At 38.1% G+C, this 14,074-nt stretch overlaps 1 protein-coding gene across 1 annotated transcript in view; it reads left to right on the forward strand.

Moving 5' to 3' along the window:
• The window catches only part of man2a1 (mannosidase, alpha, class 2A, member 1), a 446,136-nt gene that overhangs the window by 214,487 nt on the left and 217,575 nt on the right, over positions 1 to 14,074 (forward strand). The window contains exon 8 of the mRNA XM_039757985.1: positions 7,845 to 8,022. Within this exon, the coding sequence (XP_039613919.1) occupies positions 7,845 to 8,022 (178 nt within the window). The remainder of the gene's footprint in view (positions 1 to 7,844; positions 8,023 to 14,074) is intronic.

Here is a 14,074-nt window from a genome sequence, read left to right on the forward strand (position 1 = left end):
ACAGTGTCGTCTGAAGGATTAGAGATTACGGGTGCTTTGCTTAGAATTGCTCCCCTGCCCTCTATGCAGCGGAATTCCTCCACAGTCCATGATTTGTTTAATAATAGTATGCACTGTAGAGGAAGAAATATGCAAATCTCTTCCAATCTTTCTTTTTTGGAACATTGTTTTTAAACGTTATAATAATTTTTTTACACATTTGTTGAGAAACTGGAGATCATCTGCCCATCTTTGCTCCTTTCAAATCATGATTACAATCAGCTGTTGACATCACCTGTTTGAAATCATGCCACTATTTAATTTTTTTTACCTCATTATTGGCCCTAATTTGCCCTGTCCAACCTTTTTTTAGAATGTGTTGCAGGCCTGAAATGCAGGAATTGATGTATATTAACATACGAAATTAAGCTGACCAGACTAAACATGAAATACAGTATCTTGGGTTCATACTGTAAATTTAAGAATCACTGCGTTTTTATTTGTGCTTTCCATACCACCCAATCTGTTTCTGAATTGGAGTCGTAGCAAGTTGATATTGGCTTTTTTCTGATTTTCCATTACATTTTGTCTTTAGTGTTTTTTGCCCCATCTCCTCTGTGTATCCGTCAGAGCTATCATGGACCATGCCTTAAGCTTGTTTACAAGTTTTTATAAATGGCCAACCCAGTGCACTTCACAAATAAAGAAACATTATGTAATCATTTATTTATATGGTATTTTTTGTTTACTTTTGGCACACAGACGGCTTAAGTGACTTGCTCAGAGAAGCCACTTAAGTAGCAGAGGTATAGGCTGATCCTACTCTCTAGTGGTTTAAGGCACTGCCTTCTGACACCTACTGTATAGAAAATGAACAGTAAACAACCATTTCAAAGAAAATGAGCACAGCCATATGTTTTCCTTTGTCATTTTGTTAAAATGTTTTGATACCATTTGACTGTGCTAATGCCTAGTTTATTTAGAGAATCTGAAATCACTGTTAAGACTCTATAGAACTAAACATGGGCCCTAAACATAAAGATGGGTCTAAACACATGCCCTAAACACAAAGGTGGAGGATATACTGTATTGCTCATATGTGACTGAAATAAAGATTATGTCAATCTAAACATTTTCCAGTTCTCTTGTATGTACACAGAGTTTTTCAATTTGTGCATTATCACAAAATGTTTCATATGGGTTGTGCCAACTTGTTTAATATTCATTGGATTTGGATATGTTCTTGACTGTGTAATCTTCAGGCTGCCAGAATGTATTTTAACAGTTTTACCTCATACTTTAGGAGATTGTTGTCAAACATTGAGCATTTAAGTTTTAATGGTGTCAGAGTGTCCTTGTCAGTAAATCTCCAGACGTGTCTTTCTGTTTAATTGTTTTTAGCATAGCCTCAGCAAACAAGTATGATGTTCAGGGCATCATAAACTTTCAAAGGGTACAGACTGTTCTGTCTGCAAACCCAAACCTTGGAGCCCAGTAGGTTGAATTTGGACAGGACAGATTCCGGCAAGCATTTACTTAAATGTAGCAGCTCCTGCATGACTGGGCCTTCAATTGAAAATCTACAGTACTGATATAAATTATTAATTATTGGTTTCTTTGCTGCCTTCTTATTCATATGTAGTTCTCCTAACAGTAGTTGTCCATCATATGATATTTTAATTATGCACAACACTGAATTTAATATCTGTGTTAATGCAAACTATGTTATATATTCATATTGAAATATAATTTTTGAGTTATATAAGTCTGTTAGCGGATAAGTGGTACCAGAAATAGATGTGGCTATTAATAGCTTTATATTGTATGCCCATTATTAAGTGATTGATAGCTGTGGTGACAGAGTTGAATAAAATGATTGTTAAATGCAATTTGAAACAGAGTTGTCATCAACCCAGCTTCAACAGAGGTGCAAATATGTAAAGTCTGATTGCCTTTCAGGCTAATTTACAAAGGTATTTTTTTCATATTATTTCTTTACATCCATCCTTTTCTCTTTTGATGCATTGTTCAAATCGTTTTATATTGTTCACTAACCATTGGCATCATAGATTATTGAAAGTTTTTGAAAATATAGTTATAATAAAATTGATACAGTTAAACACAGCTCTGTATGAACATACAGAGTTAAACCCTTCTGACATCAGCAAACTGAATACAACAGCCAAACACTTTTCAATCTAAATGTAAAGTAATGTTCAATCACAGTCACAAATATTTTTACCCTTTAATGCTTCATATTTTCAGTATCATACTGGCTTCACGTATGCAACCATTTTAATAAATGGAGGCATTTCAAGTATCCTCTTAGCCTGTGCATGCAGCAAAGCAGCAGAAAAAAAGAGCATCTCATTTGCAGATGCATTATCACTGCACCATTAGACAAACTAAGTCCTAGTCGCTCAAATACAATGAATCAAGTCCAAGGTCACGGAGGGCAGGAGCCTGTCCCAGCGGTCCAAAGTAGAAGGCAATGAACAACCCTAGACTGGGTGTTAGAGCCCACTCACGCACACACTAACACTCAGAAAGGGCCCAAACTGGACTTGCCAACTAACTTGTTCTGCCTGCCTTTGTATATGTGTGAGAAAAAAAAAATAACAGTACTTGGGCCAAAACCTGCATAGGCACAAGAAGAAAGTACAGACATGGTCCCAGTGTGGGATTCAAACTTAAACTTGTTGGCTCATAAGGAGGCAGTTTTGCTCAGTTTGCATGATGCCATCTGCACTTAAACATCGAAAGACAAAAATAGCTGTATTAAAGTTACTAATTGCTTCATAATACCTTGCCACATTTGAAATGATTAATTAATCCCTTAATAGAAGTTGTAATGAGGAGAAGTTAATCTTAACGTTCACTCTAAAAGAAAAATGTATAGCACCTCCCTCCCTTTAAAATCATAAAGCCACTTTCAATGAGCCTTCAAATGGTGCTATAAATGCCTGTAAATATTATTCAGATTAAACAACAACTCTCCCTCATCAGAAAACTCTATGAAATTTAGTACTGGCTTGATACCCTCTTTCTTATACAGAATGGTGACGCACTTTAGAGCTGCTGCCTAGTTGACTTGGTCCTTTGATAGTCATCTCTTCCTTGGGGTTTTCAGGTGTTCTCTTAGTACTGTGATTAACCTTTCCACATCCCAAAACTTGCACACTGGGCTAACTGCTGATTCCAAACTGGCTGGGTGTGACAACTTTTGAATGTGTGTGTGATAGAATGGCATCTAGAGTTGTTTCCTGTCTTGCACCAAATGCTGCGAAAATAAGCTGCAGCTCCCTGTGATGGAAAACATGATCTCTTAACATAGTTGATGTGTGGAGATGAATATTATATATTTTTAAGTTTAGACTCTTACAAGTGGTAATAATTACAATTTAAACTGCATAGTATTAAAGCTAAGCTGTGCCTCTTACAGTAAAAGAGCTCATGGGCTTCATATAAAATTGAATGTCACATGGAAGAAATACTGAGAATAAAAACTTTAAAAATAAGTCATCATTATTGAACCTAACAATTTAACATTTTAAAGCTAGTAAGTGATGGGATCTTTTTTTCCATAATGGAGATAGTCAAGTACCATTAAAAGTATGATTAATGCTTTTTAGCTATTTAGTTAGATTATTTTAGTAGTTTATGGTGATAAGATGTATGTAAAAGAGTACTTCATATATTTTATCTTTGCTCCTTAAACACTTTTATCTTTGCTAGTCACCAGTGAGGAATTGCAATGTGTGGTCAAATGATCTGCTGAGTTTGGTTTTATAATATGATGGGCAGTGTACTGTAGTGGCCAGTGCTTTGGACTTCAATTCCTAAATTCAGCTTCTGCATGTGACTGCAATAAAAAGAAAAAAAAGTGAAGTATCTTGTAAGTTGCCTTAAAAAAAGGAATCAACAAAATATATAATGATAATGGTGATAATAATAATTATTATTAATAATGTTGATGATGATGTTATTCCTAAGGCTACTAGTGTAGTGGATAATAGTTTAATGTACAGCTTAATGTGTAATGCTGATGTGATTTATTGATGTAGCCATTACAAGCGACAGATAGAAATGTAAGAAAAAAATGTCAGTTCTTTCCAGGTGCTTTTGCAAAACTAAGAAACCTCTGTATATTTTGAGTATGTGTTATTGGTGGTTAAGAAAGTGCAAAATTTAAAGGCAATAGAGATCAAATTTTAGGCTGAGTGTGAGATTCATAGTGCTACAGTCAGTCCTAGGACTAGATAATAAAACTAACAAAATAGCAGAATGCATCTCGTCACAAACGGATTGGATTAGAATAAGCTGCAGATATCTGAGGAAGTGAATATTGTAATGTAGCTTTGCCATGCCTTTTTAATATCCTGCAAAAATGGATTATCAAAAATATGTCTGCTGAACAAAGATAAATCATGTAAGATTCACAAGCCTTCACTTGCAAATACATTTTCAAACAAAATACTGTAGCCATAAATATGAATTAATTAAAACAGTTTTAAGGCATTTTGAAATATTTATCTCATCTCATTCTTCATCAGAAACATGTATCTCATTTTTATTTGTTCCCAAATGAGTTGTATAAAAGCTAACTGTTAATATTAGATAACCACTTAATAATGGTGAAAACTTTTGTGTAGCCACACTTATTCATTATGGGCCTTTTGGCCCAACACTTACATTTTTGTGACAGTGTAATGCCAGTTCTTTTAAATAGTTAAACAGAGGAATAAATTTAAATCTTTAGAAAATTAATTGCTAATTCGAATATCTCTGGAGCAGAAATTATTTTATCCATTTTACTTGCTGTATACATATTATTTTACTTTCTGGATTCCTGAAAAAAGACAATAATGCATTAGACATTTTATGAATAATTTTTATTTTCTGATCGAATTAAGAGTTTACAATGAACTAAAAGAAATTGTGCATCTTTCTGTTGTGAAAGTAAATCCAGAGAGCAATAATTCCATTATTATTGTAAAATTGAATATAAAACCTACAGAGAATATCAACATAACACTTAATTATCATTAATTTAAATGGCATTCCCTAGCTTTAAAAAATGACCCTAATTTTTGTTTAAATAACCCCAAAATACTTGAATATTAACAGAATTATTTTATTGATAACTATAGTCAAACTGCGTGGGTTTCCTCCGAGTGCTCCGGTTTCCTCCCACAGTCCAAAGACATGCAGGTTAGGTGCATTGGCGATCCTAAATTCTACCTTGTGTGTGTGTGTGTGTGTGTGTGTGTGTGTGTGTGTATGTATGTGTGTGCCCTGCAGTGGGCTGGTGCCCTGCTCGGGGTTTGTTTCCTGCCTTGCGCCCTGTGTTGGCTGGGATTGGCTCCAGCAGACCCCTGTGACCCTGTGTTAGGAGATAGATAGATATTTTAGTAATCCCCAAGGGGAAATTCACATACTCCAGCAGCAGCATACTGATTAAAACAATATTAATTAAAGAGTGATAAAAATGCAGTGCAAGTTAAAAAATGCAGGGTGGAAAGTGCAAGGCAGGTATAACAGACAATAACTTTGAATCATGTTAACATTTACTCCCCCGGGTGGAATTGAAGAGTCGCATAGTGTGGGGTCTCCTTAGTCTGTCAGTGGAGCAGGACAGTGACCGCAGTCTGTCACTGAAGCTGCTCCTCTGTCTGGAGATGATACTGTTCAGTGGATGCAGTGGATTCTCCATGATTGACAGGAGCCTGCTCAGCGCCTGTTGCTTCGCCACAGATGTCAACCTGTCCAGCTCCATGCCTACAATAGAGCCTGCCTTCCTTACCAGTTTGTCCAGGCGTGAGGCGTCTCTCTTCTTTATGCTGCCTCCCCAGCACACCACTGTGTAGAAGAGGGCACTCGCCACAACTGTCTGATAGAACATCTTATTGCAGATGTTGAAGGACGCCAGCCTTCTAAGGAAGTATAATTGGTTCTGTCCTCTCTTGCACAGAGCATCAGTATTGGCAGTCCCGTCAAATTTATCATCCAGTTGCACTCCCATGTATTTATGGGTCTGCACTCTCTGCACACAGTCACCTCTGATGATCACGGGGTCCATGAGGGTCCTGGGCCACCTAAAATCCACCACCAGTTCCTTGGTTTTGCTGGTGTTCAGTTGTAGGTGGTTTGAGTCACACCATTTAACAAAGTCTTTGAATAGGTTCCTATAATCCTCATCCTACCCACTCCTGATGCAGCCCACGATAGCAGTGTCGTCCGCAAACCTTTGAACGTGGCAGGACTCCGAGTTGTATTGGAAGTCTGATGTATATAGGCTGAACAGGACTGGAGGAAGTCCCCTGCGACGCTATATACAGTATAGCGGGTTGGATGGGTAATCAAAACACTCTAATAAGAATTTGCCTTTCATTAAATGCAGTTTATAAGGCTATTTATCTAAGCTTTAACGCTTTAAATTCCTCATTCAAAGGAAGAGTCTTATGATGTTTAACACAAACCTAACAACAAGTACCCATGTTTTAGTGATGGGACCACAAAATGGCTGTGCCAATTAAAATTTCAAAATGGGATGGGGGAAATTCCTAAATACATGATTCAATAAAATTATAAAAGAAATAACATCATTCCTAGATTAAGAAAAATTATAACAAGTGCAGGAAAAATTACTAAAGCCAAATAAAAATAAACAAAACTAGAATCATAACAGATAGAAAGTTTAATTATTTTGTTATCGTTGGCTTCAGTTTACCTTCGCCTGAATTTTGGTGCAGCAATGTAATGACTGATTTTTTTTTTTTTTTAAACTATGTATATATGTAAGTATGTTTTGAGTTCTCCTTCATTTCTCAATTTGATTCTAAGTAGTAAACAGTCATCTCCTCAATTAAGGTATTTGAATTACTCATTATCATGAGCTAAGATTCACAGTGGACCAAGCAGCCTCTGATCTCTTGCACCCTTGCCATGCAAGCAAATAAATTAGTGTAGTAGACAGGTATTAATAAATGTCAGTCAGTTAATTTCCAGCCCGCTATATCCTAACACAGGGTCACAGAGTCATGCAGGGCGCCAGCCCACCGCAGGACACACACACACCAAGCACACACACACACAGCACACACTAGGGACAATTTAGGATCGTCAGTGCACCTAACCTGCATGTCTTTAGACTGTGGGAGGAAACCGGAGCACGCAGAGGAAACCCATGCAGACACGGGGAGAACATGCAAATTCCATGCAGGGAGACCCCGGGAAGTGAACCTGTGTCCTCCTTACTGCGAGGTGACAGCGCTAACACTGTGCCATTGTGCTGCCCTATTTATTTATATATTAATAAATGCTTGTTTAATAAACATTTTCCTAAATTACAGTATAGTATTTTTGTCAATTAAAAATGCACCAGACACTTTTCTTGCATTACTTATTCATTGTTAATGTCATAAAAAATCAAGTCAATTGTAGTTGAAACAAAAGTTCTTAAACATTATTTGTTTGATATGAGAACAAGTGTCTGTAAATGTGTATTGCCTATGTAAAGCAATAGCAATATCAAAATGTAAGTTACCCATTAGTCAGAGTATGCATTGTAAGAAAAAGCACAGTTTAATAAAGCCAAACATGTACTTCATTTGCAAAGAAATGCTATTGTAGAAGACTGTGTATTTCTTATAATATGTTTTTTTTTATTTAGATTAGAAGTCTATGCTTTTAATACATCAATCAATCTTTCGATCAGTAGCTAACGGAACACAAAATATTTCATTACAAGAACAAAAATGTATTTAAATTATTAAAGCAAACTTGTGTTCTTAGAACAACATTACAATATCATTGATTTTTATTATTCTCTATCAAAAAAATGTGTGTGATTCCATTTTTTTCAGGGCTCAAATGCTGTTGGATCAATACAGAAAAAAATCCAAACTGTTCCGAACTAAAGTGGTTTTGGCTCCTCTCGGGGATGATTTTCGATACACTGAAGCATCTGAGTGGGACCAGCAATTCCAAAATTACCAAAAGTTATTTGACTATATGAATTCTCATCCTGAACTGCATGTTAAGGTAAACAAAAATCTTCCATAAAACATCAAATAATGTTATTAATTGCTTTTTTTCTAAGCCTGTGCTCTGTGATGAAATACAGTGCATCCGGAAAGTATTCACAGCGCATTACTTTTTCCACATTTTGTTATGTTACAGCCTTATTCCAAAATGGAATAAATTCAATTTTTTCTTCAGAATTCTACACACAACACCCCATAATGACAACATGAAAAAGGTTTACTTGAGGTTTTTGCAAATTTATTAAAAATAAAAAAATTTAGAAAGCATATGTACATAAGTATTCACAGCCTTTGCCATGAAGCTCAAAATTGAGCTCAGGTGCCTCCTGTTTCCCCTGATCATCCTTGAGATGTTTCTGCAGCTTAATTGGAGTCCACCTGTGGTAAATTCAGTCGATTGGACATGATTTGGAAAGGCACACACCTGTCAGTTGACAGTTCATGTCAGAGCACAAACCAAGCATGAAGTCAAAGGAATTGTCTGTAGACCTCCGAGACAGGATTGTCTCGAGGCACAAATCTGGGGAAGGTTACAGAAAAATTTCTGCTGCTTTGAAGGTCTCAATGAGCACAGTGGCCTCCATCATCCGTAAATGGAAGAAGTTTGAAACCACCAGGACTCTTCCTAGAGCTGGCCGGCCATCTAAACTGAGTGATCGGGGGAGAAGGGCCTTAGTCAGGGAGGTGACCAAGAACCCGATGGTCTCTCTGTCAGAGCTCCAGAGGTCCTATGTGGAGAGAGGAGAACCTTCCAGAAAGACAACCATCTCTACAACAATCCACCAATCAGGCATGAATGGTAGAGTGGCCAGACAGAAGCCACTCCTTAGTAAAAGGCACATGGCAGCCCACCTGGAGTTTGCGAAAACGCACCTGAAGGACTCTCAGACCATGAGAAACAAAATTCTCTGGTCTGATGAGACAAAGATGGAACTCTTTGGTGTGAATGCCAGGCGTCATGTTTGGAGGAAACCAGGCACCGCTCATCACCAAGCCAATACCATCCCTACAGTGAAGCATGGTGGTTGCAGCATCATGCTGTGGGGATGTTTTTCAGTGGCAGGAACTGGGAGACTAGTCAGGATAAAGGGAAAGATGACTGCAGCAATGTACAGAGACATCCTGGATGAAAACCTGCTCCAGAGAGCTCTTGACCTCAGACTGGGGCGACGGTTCATCTTTCAGCAGGACAACGACCCTAAGCACACAGCCAAGATATCAAAGGAGTGGCTTCAGGACAACTCTGTGAATGTCCTTGAGTGGCCCAGCCAGCGCCCAGACTTGAATCCGATTGAACATCTCTGGAGAGATCTTAAAATGGCTGTGTACCAATGCTTCCCATCCAACCTGATGGAGCTTGAGAGGTGCTGCAAAGAGGAATGGGCGAAACTGGCCAAGGATAGGTGTGCCAAGCTTGTGGCATCATATTCAAAAAGACTTGAGGCTGTAATTGCTGCCAAAGGTGCATCGACAAAGTATTGAGCAAATGCTGTGAATACTTATGTACATGTGATATCTCAGTTTTTTTTTATTTTTAATAAATTTGCAAAAACGTCAAGTAAACTTTTTCACATTGTCATTATGGGGTATTGTGTGTAGAATTCTGAGGATAAAAATGAATCTAATCCATTTTGGAATAAGGCTGTAACATAACAAAATGTGGAAAAAGTGATGCGCTGTGAATACTTTCCGGATGCACTGTAAGATTAACATTTTCATGTCTTTCTTTTTAATTAAAAAAAAAAAAAAAAACTTGTGATCAAGTTTCAGTGAGTTTGTGCTAACTGACAGGCACTCAAGTTTTTAGTGCTAGAAGCTCAGTATATATGTTCCAGTAAGCTGAATGGGCTGAAATCTCTGTCCTTTGCAAACTCTTTTGTTATTATTATTATTATTATTATTATTATTATTATTATTATTGTTGCTGTGATGGTTTAATTCCAGAACGTCAGTGGACAAAATCGTAACTCACCCTCTGTGTGTGAGTGTGTGTGTGTGTGTGTGTGTGTCTCACAAAAATAGGAAGAAATTACCTTCTAACGCATTCTGTTCTACTGCGCACTGATAGAAGACAACTGCTGCTTTCACTTCTCTAACCTGCCAAATATTGTCGAGAGGGTGACTGCTATTGTCAAGGATGGCCTGTAACTTCTTCCCTATTCACCTTTCCACCACAGTTCCTAGTGAGTCCACAATCCTACCCAGCACCGAGCTGGTTTTCTTCACCAGCTTGTCCAGCCTCTTAGTGTTCTTGTCTGTCATGCTGTCTCCCCAACAAACAGCAGCAAAAAAAGAGGACACTGGCAACAACTGTTTAATAGAACAAAGACAGCATTTCACTACATCTATTCAGTGATCTAAGTCTTCTGAGGGAAAAGAGCCTGCTCTGCCCCTTCCTTTAGAGGACATCTGTGTTCACCCACCAGTCCAGTCTGTCCTCAAGGTGGACACCTAGATATTTATAAGTCTGCACAACCTAAATATTCTCACCTCGGATGTTAACAGACTGAAGAAGGGAGCTTAAACCTACTGAAATCCATAGTCACCTCCTTGGTCTTTGTTGTGTTCAGAAGCAGGGAGTTCTTGTTGCTCCAGTCACTGAAAGCTCCAGTCAGATCCCTATATTCCCTTTCCTGCCCATTCCTTACACACGCCACAATAGCTCTATCATCAGAGTATTCTTGAATGTGGCAGAATTCTAACTTATATTTAAAGTCTGCTGTGTATAATGTGAACAGGAATGGAGCCAGAACAGTCCCTTGTAGAGCCCCAGTGTTACTCACTACTGTCCTGGAGATAAATTTCTCCAATTTTACAAACTGCAGTTGTTCAGTCAGGTAGTTATGAATCCAAAAGGTAAATGGGGAATCCACCCCCATCCTCTCCAGTTTATTTTTAAGAATGGAGAGTTAGATTATGTCGAATACCCTTGAAAAATCAAAAGCATAATCCTCACATCACTCTCCTGGTTCATCCAAAAAGGAGTGGGTCTGGTGTAGCATGTAGAGGACTGCATCCTCAACAACAATGTACTCCATGTATACAAACTGTAAGAGATCCAGTGCATGCTGGACTTGTGATCTTAGGGGACACAGAAACAGCCTCTCTAGTGTCTTCATGATATGTGATGTGAGGGCCTGTAGTCATTTCTCTCAGTTGGAGCAGGAGAGTGGGTCATGAAGTTGGCGAAACACGACATTTGTAGCATGTCCAGGTATGAAAATCCAGTCACAGTTTGCTCCGCAAAAAGAAAGGTCCATAAACATTGCTTCCAGAAATGGCATTTGCCTTTGGTGAGTCTCTTCATCTTTGATGACTATGCCAGGATTTCCATACCCCCAAATTATAATATTGTGGCAATTAACCTTACCAGAGAGATGGAAAGTTGGTTCATCCGAAAAAATTAGTTCTTCGGGAAAATTTTTCTCTTCTTTATCCTCCAGAATTGCAGTGCAAAAATGCAAACCAATTTTCATGGTCGTCAGAATGCAGTGTCTGCACTAATTGCTACTTGTAAGGCTTCATATGCAGACACTGTCTAAGAATACAGCATACAGATGTTTGAGGAATTCCAAGTTCATTACTTGCCCGTGATGTACATAGTGCTCCTTTTGAACACACCTTGGATACTCTTGTCATTTTTATCTGACGTGCGTGGACGACCAGTGCTTTTAAGTTTGCATGCGCAACCTTCTTCTACAAATTTTTTTGTGGCACTCGTAAATTTGCTTATGATGAGGGGGCTGTTTGTTAAACCATCGGCTGAATTCATGTTGCACTTGAACAATGGACTCACGTTTTGCAAATTACAGCACGCAAAATGATTTCTCTTGTGGTTTTGTTGCCATTTTACTATAAACGAGATACAGCCCTCGTATATACAGTGGAAAGGCACTATTTAAATAAATACTTTTTTTTTTTTTTTATTATACTCCGATGTGAAAGTAATTACACCCATGAAAAGATTTGTATTTTTCACATTTTTGGACAACGGAATATTTGATTGTCATTTTAACAAAGCAAAGATAAAGGTGATTAAATTAAAATTTACATAAAAATATTTTTGTACTTGTTTGTACAATTTAAATCAATAGGAATATAAAGCATCTCTGTCTTTATAATTGCTTCAGGTTATATTCAAGTACATGCAAACAAATGCAAATAATCAGAATGTTATTCCTAATATAAATGTCACAGACCTATGGTTTGGTTTTAACAATTGAGGTATGAGGCTAAAACATTATTGATTTTGTTATTATTATTATTAATAATGATTGATTATATCTTATCCAAAATTCTGAAATCCAAATCTTTTTGAGTGCCAACATAATGCCTGAAGTGGAAAATTTAATACGAGAGGTATATTTTATAAAACTTTGCTTGTTATCGATTGTGAGAATATGCATTTGCTTTAAAATATAAAAATGCATACAGCTAAGAAACACTTCTAATTTATAAAACCTGGCATACACATACAGTGGGATGCAAAAGTTTGGATTAACTTTCTGTAAATCCAAAAAACTTCATTTCACTTCTCAAATATCACTGTGTTTATCTCCTACATGATATATTTAACTGACATTTTTTATCATAACAACCAACGATTTATACAGGAAAATGACTATTAACAAGGTTGCCCAAACTTTTGCATCCCACTGTATTTGTACACAGTGTACCTTAATAAATCTTAATGATCTTGTAAATATATCCCCAAGGAAGCTTAGAGCACCTCATATCAGTGACACATGATTGACAATCTGGAGGTTTGGAGGTTTTAAATGTTGCTAAGCAGTGAAACACAGTCAATGATGTTTGTCCCCTGTGAAGTTCACAAGTGCTGTGCGGCACCGATTAAAATTGCTTCATTGGCACGCAGCCAGGAAGCTTAGAGGAAACATAGATGTTAGTGCCTCTCCTCTGCATTCTAGGTTTAATACATGGTGCGCACAAACTCCGTATATCACTATCTTTTGGAGAATTTTGAAAGCTAAAGGTTACCTCTTAGGAATCCAAAACATATGTATGGGTCCCTCCATGATCTCTGCACAGCCGAATGCGCCGCCAGGTTCTCCTGCTCATGTTCTGCAACATTTGCGGGGTGACTTTCTGGAACGCTGCGCGAACCGCATGTTTCAGATGATCACATGGGGTGGGTTATGCTCAATTTCTTCAAAGAAATGTGGATTTTCTTTTCCTCAGAAAAAACACACGTTTCGATTGCAGGAGCTGCGATAAATCGCTCACTCATCAGAAAACATAACCTTTTCCTTCTCAGCATTTGTTGGAAATTGGTGCAGCATCAGATCACAAGCTTCCTGACGTCTGGCCAAGTCGGCATCTGATAACTCGTTAAAGTGCAATGGACAGCAACATTTCATTTGCAAGTCCTGTTTGATGTGTTTTCGTATTGACGATTCCGCTATTCCCAACTCAGCAGCACATTTACGAGTGGATTTCATTGGGGATCGTTGGACAGGCTCTGCCACATCTGCACACGTTTCGTGCCTTGTGGATGGTCTTCCACTTCGCGGCTCATCTCGGACGCTGCCCATTGCAAAAGTCTTCTTCTTCCACTGCAACAACGTCCTCTTTGTCGGCGATGCCTTCCCAAAATGCACAACAAAGTCATCCATGACATTTTTGATCGATTTCCCAGTAACAGGCCGCTCATGAACCCACACAGTAGCCACCAAGCGCTCCTCGATTGTGAAAACACTTGTGTCACCCATCGTTTCGTCTTGGAACGACCGCCACGTTGTTGCGATTTCTTTAGTGGCAGCAGGTGGCAGCACCAGACGGGATGTCGGAAACACACCTCGAAATACCGAGAAGACTTGGGCTGATGTCCACAGGAACCAAATTGTCATGGTTATTCCTATAATTGCTCCTAAAGATAGGGGTATACGGACTTTTTGCACACCCTGTAGAATGTCACTGCTGACAGTTAAGAAAAGAAGCTTCCTTCTAGCTAGGTGGCTTTATTGCAATATGAGTTAATTTGCCCTGAAAACTGGATGCTGCTGCAAATTGCTTCTTTAACAATAGAATTA

The sequence above is a fragment of the Polypterus senegalus genome, chromosome 7 (genome assembly GCF_016835505.1).
Source record: "Polypterus senegalus isolate Bchr_013 chromosome 7, ASM1683550v1, whole genome shotgun sequence".
NCBI lineage: Eukaryota > Metazoa > Chordata > Cladistia > Polypteriformes > Polypteridae > Polypterus > Polypterus senegalus.